This window comes from Urocampus carinirostris, chromosome 9 (assembly GCF_059441175.1).
Source record: "Urocampus carinirostris isolate Australia breed hairy pipefish chromosome 9, RoL_Ucar_1.0, whole genome shotgun sequence".
Classification (NCBI taxonomy): Eukaryota; Metazoa; Chordata; class Actinopteri; order Syngnathiformes; family Syngnathidae; genus Urocampus; species Urocampus carinirostris.
In genome coordinates this window covers 7,943,936-7,956,944 of record NC_142357.1, presented here as the reverse complement: position 1 = coordinate 7,956,944, position 13,009 = coordinate 7,943,936, and the positions used below count along the sequence as shown (strand labels likewise).

The following is a 13,009-nucleotide window of genomic DNA, read 5'->3' as shown; positions in this document are numbered from 1 at the left end:
CGGTCTTGACTCTTTGCAATTCGCTGTAGTGATCACTAACTGAACGGTGCACAGCGATACTCATTATTACATACTAATACACATTATTTAATTAAGAATATGTTATTGCTTACACAGTATGCATACTTTACTGCGTGCACACAGACCTGCAGCTACCTGCAGCTCATTTAAGTCGAGTCATATTTATTTGTATAGCTCCTAATAGCAAAAAGCTTCAAAAGGGTTAAAACAATGTCCCTATGATCTGAAATCTATATGAGGACAAAACTCAAAATACCATAGCATTAGTAAAATAAACCTTGAGAAGGGTTCACACATGAGGGAATCCTCCTTTCAGGATGTTCAAGCTGCTATCGCTGTTACAAAGGCATTAACACACAATACACAGTCAACATGAACAATTAACATAAGTTATAACTGAAATTGGGCCATAAGCCCAATTGACAGCAATGACAAAATTCCTGTCCGAAATCTTAGAGGTTCTAAATGATGGCATGTATCAGGTTCAGGTGCTGGACCGATATATTGTACAACAAATTAATAAACATGTAGTGATGCACGAACATTAAGGTAAAATTTCAATTAATGAATGCATTGAAGATATCTTCTGGTGTCATATTGCCGCTCTTTTGACAAACTGCCATGCATGTGTCAAACCTGTCAATAATAAGTGAGTAAATGTGGAAAAATCAAGCAAAAAAAGGTACACTTAAACTGTAATTAAAAAAAAAAGTTTGTATTATATATATATGATAAAATCGTATATGTTGACAGTTGTGAGATAAGGTTGTGGCCAAAATTGCTTTTATTTTAGATCTGTGTTGCTAGACTGTTGCTGCAGTATGGGAGCCATTTTTAAGGAACTACACAACATAAAATAGACAACAGAATGGTAGAATCACACAGTATACTGTTCACATCAATAACTAATTTAGATGCAGGGAAAACACAAATGGAATAATTACAAAGCAGCCATTTTTAAGATTGAAGGAGTTGTCCGAGTATAACCCCCTTAAAACTACCGGTAGGTCAAAAGCGCAACATGAAAAAATATCCCAAAACACATTTCAAAAGAAAGATAATAAAAGAAAAGCCCTGACAGATTTTTTTCAAAAAAATATTATTTTTTTTTTTTTGGACCCAAAGGCTGAATAAAATATGCAGTCCATGATGTAATTTCTTAAAATCATCTTTTTGGCAAAAGACAAAAATCACAGATAATTTTTTTCTTAACAAGTTGCATGAATGCACAATTGTTATTTAATGCTAGTGTGTAGCACAAAATCGTTGTCTTGTTGCCAATTAATCATATAATTTACGACTTGTGACAGTTTCTGTAAATGATTTTGGTTGATTAGGGGGAAATGTTTTACTTGTTTCTGCCCCTTTTCTTAGAAAGGGTAACGTAAACAAATCACATTAAATGAAATGAGAAAGACCAAGCAATGTAATCCTTGTTTTGGTGCTGTTTTTTGTATAAAGTGTTTTATATTTTTCTGCCTGGAATAACGTGTGATGTCATTGTGAATCGTTCTATAAAGAAAATGTGTCGGTTAAAAGTGGCCGAAAACATGTTACTTTTGAAACATAACCACATTGAAATGTTATTATTATAAATCTTGTGTGACTAGCCTCAAACAAATGAGCAGTAAAAAAATTGAATAAGAAACTCATTGAGACAATTGATAAAAACACTAACCATGTGGCATTCACAATCATAAATGGCTTTGATTGCAACTTCACAATTTTTTCCCGCTGTGAACAAGACAAGCAAATTGCCGCTTTCTTGTGCCAACAGGAACAAAACAGTCCAAATGCAGAAGATCAAGTCTCGCCTGAAGATTGAGTTTGAGGCCTTGGAGTCTGAGGAGAAGCATTTAAAAGAGTACAAGCAGGAAATGGACCTCCTCCTGCAGGAGAAAATGGCCCATGTGGAGGAGCTTCGGCTCATCCATGCAGATATTAATGTGGTGAGTATGGGCACAGTCACAGGTACCTAGTATGTTCTATTAGAATAATACAATGCCTGGTAAACTAATCAGAGAAGCAACCATGATCACATTGGATGACCAGCAGGCATACAAAGCTGAGGTGGGACTATCTGTGCATAAGATTGTTACTTATACTCTGAATAAAACTGCTCTTTATGGCAAATTGGCAAGAAAAAATCAATTTCAGAAAAGAAAACCAAAAAGGGCCTGTTTGGCAATTGCAAAAAACCAGGGTGCTCAGGTCAGGTGAGACCAAAATTAGTATTTTTGGGCGGAATGCAAAGCCTTGCGTTTGGTGTAATAGTAACAAGTCTTGAAGGGCTTTAAGATTTACTTTCTTGGCAACATCGCCTGACCACAATTACAGACCTATCCAAACGGTGATGTAGTTTCAGTTGGGAATTTCAGAGCAGACACATGTCTTAGGTCTACCCACAATACACATAGCAACTTTGGACCATGGGTAAGTAATGAGAAGTGGCTGTCCGACAAATGTTTTTCGTTGTGGCTAAAAGCTGTGCCAGGTCATGTGTACAAGGCACGATGTATTGTGTGCAAACATTTTTTTGTTTTTGTTTTTTTGTTTTAATTGTGTCTTTTTTGTCAACTTGGTCTTACATTTGATTTTTAAAGGTATAAAAAAGTAATTTAAAGTCTTAAATTTAACTTGACTAAAGCTGTGTGAACCCTGAACAATGCACATCACCCTGAAAACACCATCCCAGCAGTGCCAGCATCATGCTGTAGAGTTGCTTTTCTTCAGCAGGGACAGGGAAGATTGTTAGAGTTGATGGGAAGATGCATGGAGCCAAATACAGGACCATTCCGCCAAATAATCAGTTTGAGTGTGGGAGAAACCTAAGAATGGGCTTAGGTTCACCTTCCAACAGGACAACAACCCTAATCATGAAGCAAAATCAACAATGGAATGATTTAACACGAACTATATAAAGGTGTTAGAATGGCAACAACAAAGTCTACGCCTCAATCGCATAAAGCATTTGTGGAAAGATTAAAAAATGCAGTGCACAAAAATGATCACCATTAAACCTTAAGAAACTTGAGCTGCTTTGTAAGGAAGCATGGGTAAATATTTTCGTTTCAAGATGTGCAAAACTTAAGAGAAGTACCCACTATGGCTGTGATCGCAGAAAAAGGTGGTCGTACAAAGAAGTATTAACTCAAAGGGGGCAATATTTTGGCTACGCCTGGTTTTCATTTTTTAATTTGTTGACACAATATCAAATAATTATGTCTCACATGTTGCTGATACTTGGAGAATGTTTTGAGTATTGTTTTATCTGTAAGTTTGAAGCCTAAAACATGGCTACTTCCGGGCGATCGTTCGTAAGTTGAATTTGTTCGTAAGTTGATTCAGTTCTATATTTTGTATGTTTATGGTTTGAATAAGTATGTTTAGGGCTTGTATAAGTAACCTGTATTCTTTTGTACTAAAAATAAATATTTCATGAAATAATATGCTCTGTAAAGATATAAAAGTTGAGTTTAACTTGCTTTTGGAACATTTGCTTCAAGAGGTACTCCTTTGTGGTAAAAGTGGCCGAAATAAAGCGTTCCGACCATTTTCTCAACCGCATCAAGCTTTCCTTTTCCACTTTAATTTCGAAAGAAACGGCTCGCCTTTCCTTTACACTTAACACCAACCATATTGAATGGATGCACAAGATAATATACAATAAAAATGTCAAACTTCTGAGCACGCTGGAGATTCAGTACATGTAGAACTGTATGTTTACACACGAACTAGGAAGCAGAAGCCGGTATTCTTCTTAAAGGTGGATGCTGGGTGCCCTCTCACAGCGCCACCACACGCCGGTAGTGGTGGAAAGAAGCACTACAGAAATGTCTTGTACTCCAAAAAAGGTGCACATAATACAAATTCTAACTTTAAGCAATATCCAGATATTTTCGACATCCCGAAAAAAATCTTCGTATCTACCGTTTTACGTAAGTAGAACGGTCGTAAGTAGGGGAGCATCTGTATTTCAAAAAGTTCTTGTGGGGCAACACTTTCATAAGGCACTGTATATTAACTTTTATATAGGGAGACAAGAAAACAATATCTTTTTCCAAATTATTATTAGCCAAATTCAGAATTTTGTGTGTTTTTCTTTTTCCAAAGATGGAAAGTACAATCAAGCAGTCTGAAAACGACTTAAACAAGCTTCTGGAAACAACCCGCCGCCTGCATGATGAGTACAAACCTCTGAAGGAGCATGTGGATGCATTGAGGATGACTTTGGGACTGCATAGACTCCCTCACCTCAACGAAGAAGAGGAGAAGCTCTCTCTCGAGTCAGTAAAACACACTTTTACATGCACACCTACACAATCCTAGGCTATAGATCATTGGGGCCGACTTGCAAATTAAGAAAATCTGCAAACAATTCAAAGAGACTAAACGCTTTGGAAAATAAAAATCAATGGAACACCCAATATGTGTTTTTAAAAATACAGGGATCAGAATTTTCCGCGGATCCGCGGATTTCCGCTGTTTTTGAACCCCAAAGGTCATTCCCGTAAATCGTCTAAATTCGATGAGAAAATATTTTGGGGGGGGGGTGAGGTATGATACGTGACTGTTTCATCACCCCAAGTTAGCATTTAGACCATTGGTCGATAGGTTCGCTGATAACCAATCAGCGGAGCTTTTGTTCAGAGCATTGGCTTTCTCAAACATGGCGCTCCTTCCGGTCTTTTCAAACGGTGAAATGAGTGTTTGAAAAAGTAAATATGAAAATACTAAGAAAAGAAGACGAGGCTTTTGTCTCCGAGACTGATAAAGGAATCAAGAATACATTTAAGTGGTCATGGCTGGAGAAGACTGTCACAGTAAACGTTAAAATCGGCGCAAAGATCGAGGAAGTTACAGAAACTTTGAGCCAGTTCGTCGCAAAGTGTGATGTTCCAGGGAAAGCAAAGTGTCTATACTGTGTCGATCTGATCAATTATGGTACGCGAGGTTGTGTGGCACTGATCGATCATGCTAAAATGAACAAGCACAAAGCAAAAATAGCTTGCCGGCGATCAAATTATGCACTCGGATCCGCATTTAAAATCGGCAGCCACCGGTTCAACATTATTGGCCGTTTCAAATCCTTCCACTTCAAATACTAGCAGCAGTCAACCACTGGTTCCCCTGTGTGACAGAAAATCCCAATCTGAGGTATTTATAAATCTATTTATTTATGAAATGATTTTATCTTTTGTGTTTATACAATATTTAGAACAGGATAAACAAAATTTAAAATTTGTTATAAACATGATTAAAATAGATTATTTTGTATCATCATGATCATGTTCAATATTACGAATGCTTTTAATGTCAATATATTATTATTTTTTATTTATTTATTTTCACATAGCAAATAAGATAAATGCTGTTGACTTCAGGGGGGCTTCGCCCCCCTGAGCCCCCCACCGGGCTCCGCCCTGGACCCTGGCTATTTCAGCTGAAAATGAAAATCTCCATTCTGATCCCTGAAAATAGAAGACAAAGGTCGGGCCATATAAGACTTATTTGGTTCTGATGGTTATGAAAAGAAAGAAAGAAAGAAAATATGGGATGCCAAAACCATTTGATATGATGACATTCTAGGACACCATTGCCTGTAATACTCGGGTGTCAAACCCAAAAGTCAATTTGGCATTTTGGGCCCATTTCATGATTTTATCACAAAACAATTTTTTGTCTTTCATTTAAAAAAAAATAAAAAGCAAATTGTTTTATCAGCATTAATTGGAAATGTATTCAGATGTCTGCTTTTATTTTCAAATTTGAATTTATAAGAATCAAATGCAGCACTCATTTTGTGGTTATTACACATTTATTTCACACTTTTTGAGAAAAAAATAAAAAGTATCATGTGGCCTAAGAATACAAGTTAGTTTTAATGAGCCACATTCTTCTAAGCAATCAGTGTTTTCTTATATTTTAATGTATTTTGGTAATGCGTTTCATAGGGCTTTTCATTCTATTTATCTATTCATATTATGATATTAAATATAGCTGTGACAGAGAACCTCTGTGTGATGCAAGTGAGTGTACGCACAAAATCCGAAGTCCATACATAGGCACAGATTGCTTGTGTGAGGACGGGTCAGTTTTTTGGTTTTGCTTTACTGTAAAAATAAAACAACTTGACTATTATTATTACTATTATTAGTACTCAATACTCCAACTCAATGCAACATTTTATTTATATCTGTGCATTCAGCATTATCTCCAGACAGAAGAGCAGTTTCAGCGACAGACTGCTGTCACTGTCTTGTACTACGGACAGACTGAAGAGATCTTTTCTTCCTCATGCCATGAGGCTCTTTAACTCTACCCGGCAGAGTAAAAGCCCACATTAAACCACACCACCTACATTGCATATTACCGAATTGTATTGCAATATGTATTCTGTGTAGCACTATTTAGATATTCTATATAACACGCTACAGTGGGCATTTGCACGTCACACTGGGTATTTTTATATTGTATTCTTTTTGCTTTATTTTTGTATTGTTCTCAGCTCAGGGATGCTGCTGGAAATGTGAATTTCCCCTCGGGGATGAATAAAGTATCTAGCTATCTAGCTATCTATCTATCTATCAAGGAAACTGTGCGGGTCAGATGTATCGACATTTCGTTCTGTATACACGTGTACTAGAATGACAATAAAGTAGATCTGAATCTGAATCTGAACTTGACTAAATGCGTGCAAAAAGTGGCTATAAATACAAGGAATCATTATTATTATGATGATGATCAAATGTGAGATGTTATACCCAGAGGGAAGGGCTTACCATATAACAAGAGCCCCCCACATTTTTTTTTGAGGGCCGGTGTGCTAAGATCTTAAAGGGACAGTGTGTTACATTAAGTGCCTCCAAGTGGCACAGAAAAAAAGCAGTAAAAACCATTGATTTCAGTACTAAGCAAAAAAATTCATGAACCATCATATCAATGTTAATTTTTATATATTAAAAAAAAAAATCATGGGTCGAGACATGTATTTGTTTTACACACTTAAATCGGCGCGATTTATGTCCAACATCCTGCCACTACGCTGCGCGGTGTATCACTGACCCTCACTCGTACCAGACAGCACAGTGCCATCTAGTGGTCAAGTGTCTCACATTGGGGTAATAGTGAGTGGTAATAGTGTAATTTGTTTAAATCAGGCATGTATGCACATTTGATACAATTTTGCACGTTCACACTTTTCAGATTCAAATCTGTTGAGAGAGAGCATAGTAGCTTTATACAGTTTTTTTCTTCTTCTTTTTGTTAAACATTAGAGGAATATGGGCAGAAATGACCTTATTGGTAAAAGTATATAAAAAAAAAAGATTGATTTTCTTAGAAAAATATTTTGCCACATTGCCTAACCCTGTGTGTGCTTGCGTGAGTGTTTTTTCTAATCTTTACAGTAACCACATGTCTATAAAATGGTTCCTCAGTTCAACTTAGTTTTGTAGCTGTCATTTTACTTTTAGTAAGTCCCACATAAAGCTCGGAGCGTTACGCTCCAATAAGTTTGATAAAGCATCACCGTGCCTATAAGGTGTTGGGAATGGTGCATGAACATTTGTTGCTTTATAGATGAGCGCAAGGATTTCTCATTTAATTCAGCTTTTTAAGTTTGGACCGTCCAGTGAGCCAGCACCTGACAATTAGTCTAGTTCGTTCGTTTAATGTGAAATCTATGGCTCTGGTGTTTGGTGTAAGAAACAAGAATTGTGCTGATGTCCTCATATTTATTAACCCTATCTGTAAATGGCTGTCATAGCTTGATTTGAAAGTTCAGTGATGTTGGTGAGGCAGTCAGATTTACAAATAGATGAACCTTCAACTTATTCTTTATTTGATTTACAGAATAAGAAAGCAACATGTTAACTCCAGCATATTTTTTTTTAATTGTCTTACTTTCACTCGTAAATTATAAATGTGCTGCTCCATTGGAATAAAAGCACCAATAGCTAGGCAGTCCTCAATTAAGTCTCATCTCCCATCTCATTAGCTACACCGCTTATCCTCAGTAGGGTCGCGGGGGTACTGGAGCCCATCCCAGCAATCATCGGGCAGTGGGCAGGGGACAATTAAGTCTAGTTTTATTTATTTTTACAGTCCTTAATCACAAAAATTCTCAAAGGGCTGCTCTGAGCACAAATACAACATCCCCTGATCTGAAACCTACATGAGGGCAAGGAAAAACTAATCAAATATACCAGAAAATAAATAAATCTACATGAAAGACACATACAAAGGCTAATGAAAATGTAAAACAAGAGGCTGATAAGAGACTTATAGGTGTTAGAGATTCCATAAGCAGGGAAATGATGCAGTCAGAAAAACAAATACAGTCTTCCTTTAAACTTGCAAGTACTATTACTGATTCTATGATTCAGTTCTGACGTGTGTGTCAAATCAGAATTCTTGGTCTCAATATTGCCTCCTGCCATGAGCCAAAATAAATGTGTGCCTCGCTCTATATCTGCAGACAATAAGCACAGTAATACCTTGTGTACTAATTGGATCAATAATATTTGTAATGTGGCTGGGTGGTTCAGGGTGCCCCATCGCAAGGCTAGTGGGGATAAGCGGTGTAGATAATGGATGCATGGATATTCACAGTGCGAAAATTCAGCAATTTTGAAAATAAAATCCCAAAATGGTGAATTTAAATGAGAAACATTGTTAACACTGAATAAATTGAAGCATTTCATATATTTTATATTTCCATTATGACAGGTTAGGCACAGCCTTACCTTCCTCCCCTGATTGAACATCAATGCACCCTGTGCATTAAAAAATATGTTTGTTAGGCTAATGAAACAATTAAAACTATCCCCTGGTGTGGATGAATAATTTGTCTATATGTGCCTCAGCGGCAACCACTCCAGCCCAAATTTTCACTCTCTCTGTCTCGCTCTCTGTCATCTGGGATAAATTTCAACTCGCTTCTTCATATTAGGTTGCACGCCCAGCGCGTAACTGTAGTATACAGCCTGTCAATGTTACTTACAGTGTTATTACTTACAGTGTTATTGTTTACAATATAATGGTACTGTGTACCTGACTTGTTAACCTGACTGCCCATCCTGCACATCTGGTTAGCGTCTCTTCTTGCACTATCGGCACTATGGTAAATAACACAATACAGCTTTATTTATATCTGTACACTGAAGGACACTGAGGGAAACTGTGGGAGTCAGATCCATCGACATTTCGTTCTGTATACACGTGTACTAGAATGACAATAAAGTAGATCTGAATCTGAATCTGAATCTGAATGAGGAGGAATTGATCATTTACAAATAAAGCAGTGTCAACTAGTGTTAACACAGCCTTCTATAAAGAAGTAATGAGGTGATCTAACTAACAGGTAGGATTAAGCTGTGAAAAGGTAGCTGAAGTATCGACTGCAGTGGAGCACTCATTATGCCCTCCAAAGACACACCGCTTAACAAAATTAATGACAGGAGGTTGGTCATTTTGGCTCTCGCAATGATAATTTTGTTCCAATAAAGTCATGGGATCGTTACTTTTGAGACTCATAAATTAACAAGAATAATTTACCCTGCCTGGTTATTGGCGGCATGTCTGAATTTTACTGTATCGTTAGTTTATCTACTAACAAAAAAATGTTTGAATCCACACTGAGATTCTTTAGGCTGCCTGTTAACTGAGGATTCCCAGCTAAACGCTTCCATTAGTGACCGTTCATATTTTCCACAGCCAAACAAATGTGTAGATCGTGCAGTGTTTTTCAACCCTTTTTGAAGCAATGTACACTTTTATTTATAAAAAAGTTCAGAGGCACACCGCTTGTGGAAAATGTTTGAAAATGAAATTATGTCGAATATTTCACTGTACTACCTCATAAGAAGGTAATTAGTATATAAAAAAGAAAATAATACTTAAAAAGAATGATGTGCTTTATTTATGTTTTTATTTTTTACAGTGCAATCTTAAACCGCTTTGTTAAACAAATTAAGTTATTAAATGTACCATGCTACCTCATGAGCAGATTAGTATTTAAAAAGTATATACAAATCTACTGCCACCTACTGATATGGATGACTATTACAATTCCTCGCCTGAAGATAGCAAAAATACTGAATAATGGCCTGATTTTTTGGGAACACTATACAAGGTCTCACGGCACACTAGTGTGCACCGGCACACTGGTTGAAAAACACTGAGAGTGTATACCAAGGGTCTCCAACCCTTTTCAAGCCCAGAGATACTTTTTGTTACTAATTAGTGCCAGAAATATAAAATAACAACTTATCATGTTTTACTGTCATTATAAAGTAAATTTTGTTGGTGATAGAAAGGAGTGGAGAGGTGTTGTGAAAGGATATTGGGATTTTGGACGCGTTCTTAAGGATGGGCTGGGAACCCATATGATGCGGCAGGGGTAAACCAGTGAAAGCTGTCGAGCCCTGCTGTTGAACAAAAGAGTGTGTTGTGTCACCCTGACCCGAGTGACATGGCCGCTTTATGGTGTCCCATTTCATCTGGAGGGACGAAAGCATGACCAACTTAGGTGCCGAGGTGCCTAACTTGTTTGGGTGTTTGGGCAATTGGGTTGGCCATGGTCCAAAAAATCTTGTGTGTTTTTTTGCTTTTTTTTTTTCCCTTTTATTTTCTTTGTTATTGTATGTGTTTGTCTTGCTGTCGGTCACCCCTCTTGAGGGATATGACCAAGGTAGATAGATAGAATGAAGTAAATTATTTGAAGTACAGTCAAATAGACTCCGTCAACCACTAAGAAAATAATTTCACCTGAAAAATAACAATTGCCCAGCACGATTTTCAGAATAGGTCCGCGGGCACCTCAGTTGTCCACGTTGGAGACCTCCGGTGTCTATTGTAGATTTTAATGACACACAACCTGTGATTAAAAGCCTGATTAAAGTAAAGGCATTCAATTATTATATATTACTTATGACACAAGAGTGATGCCTTTTTATAAAATAGCTATTTTGGTAGAGATGATTCTCACCAGGAAGTAGGACACTTTGTTCCCAAAAACCACGCCTCTCCCAGACGAAGTAGCCGCTGGCAAACTGCGGTGCTTTCAAAGACCACGTAGACTGTGTTTTCAGGGAAGACTTTGCTTTTTAAAATGGCAAAAGATCCAAAATGTCGATTCAGACTTGCGCGTCTCGTTAAAATATGAATTTTGGGATTTTTAATGTTTGACCTTTGCAAGTGACATAGTACAATTTTTAGTTTACCCTGTTCTTCAAACAAAGCGTATTTTTACAGAGTTGCAAAGAGTTGCTGTCACTATTATATTTGCTCACAGATTCAGTATAATGTTACTTTTAAACAATGCAATGAAATAAACAAGTGCAACGATTAGACCCAGAACATCGTTTTTTGTCGAAAATAATTTTGGACAATCACCTTTGCATATGAATAGTTTAAGAGGTCTTTTTTAGAAGATAACGCAGAGCTGCCAAACACTGGAAATCATATTTCAGAATGTTTAAAAATAATTTTCGGATTTTTTTTTTATTCCAATCCCAATCCAAAACATACCCACAGTAAATTGAATTCTGGTCTTGAACCGTTTGTAGAATATGGACGATTTTGGTCTCCTTTGAAATGTAAGACTCTGAAATAATCCCTGCAAGTGCTACTAGTTGTAAATCTAAGTTGGAACAGACACTGCAAAAGAGTGTAACATGGAATTTTTAGCTCGAAAACAGCTGGCAGAATACCACTTTTTCGTTTTTCATTTGTTAAAAAAGTTTAAAATATCCAGTATAATGTGTTCAACTTCATGATTGTGTCTCACTTTTTGTTGATGTTTCACAAGAAATTACAGTTTTATATCTTCATGTTTGAAGTCTGAAATGTGGCAAAATGTCACAAGGTTCAAGGGGGCCAAATAGTTTCGCAAGGCACTGTACATAAAATGATGTTGGGAATTTCATTGGCTAACCAATGTGTCAATCAACATTTAAATCGGTCACTTTTTACCACAGTTGTCATGTCGATTTTCTTGATACAGGCATTCATAGGGTTTGGCAGGCTAAGGACTGTGAAAATAAGCTTGCAATTGGCCAATTGTCGATCAAAAGTGGCTAACAGCCATTTTGGAAATCATCTGATGAGTGTTTATTTTTAAAGGGGAATTATGGACCGAAAGGAACCGATTTCAGCAAGGATCGTCAAACAATGCAGGAATGCTTTTAGTCCAATTTTTTTCATCTATATGCATTATTGTTTGTTTTCGAGTAAATATTATACTCCATACTATACTTGGATTCACTTGACTCGCGTGAATGTAACTAGACCATGTTTATGAATAGTTTCATGAGTGGAATACTACAGCACTTTCTGAGTGAGTTGTATCGGCTTTATAGTTTTTGGGTACCTCGTTTCAGACTGAGCGTGATGTTTCTGTAATGAGTACATTTTGAAATGGTCATCATATCTTGAATCCCAAGAGTTCAAGCTTTCCAATGATAAGTGGCATATTTCAGTGAAGACGCCTATTTATTCTGATATTCTTTTTATTTATTTTTTTATATGTTTTTTCCTATTTTAAGTCTTTGTGTTAATCCTGTACTACTATGTATAATATTGTTTTAACGACAATTAAAAAGTGCCTGCATATGGCCTGGCAAAATCGTATAGAAATGTATTAAACAATGAATACCTACAAATGTAAGCCATACAAAAAAGGAACACATGAATACATCACGTAATACCTAAATATATGAGAGAAGAAATAACTTAATTATGCATTTCATCACTTATTTTGACATTTACTTTGTCATGTATTGTGTCACAACATGTTTTTTACATTAGGTCAAACTGGTTTTTGCTTTTGTTTTTTAATTTCAATAAATACATTTGATTTTTTTTAAAGTGACCGTGTGTATTATTTAACCACTACATGTACTGTAGCTGTATTGTGTAGTGACACCGTAAATGAGTGCCAAAGAATAATCAGGGTTGAATCAATTGCCAATTCATTCATCACAGA

General features: G+C 36.5%; 1 protein-coding gene across 1 annotated transcript in view; it reads left to right on the top strand.

Moving 5' to 3' along the window:
• zc4h2 (zinc finger, C4H2 domain containing) overlaps positions 1-13,009 on the top strand; it is a 30,941-nt gene that overhangs the window by 477 nt on the left and 17,455 nt on the right. Inside the window, exons 2-3 of the mRNA XM_088344435.1 lie at positions 1,799-1,970; positions 4,135-4,307. Of these exons, the coding sequence (XP_088200561.1) occupies positions 1,799-1,970; positions 4,135-4,307 (345 nt within the window). The remainder of the gene's footprint in view (positions 1-1,798; positions 1,971-4,134; positions 4,308-13,009) is intronic.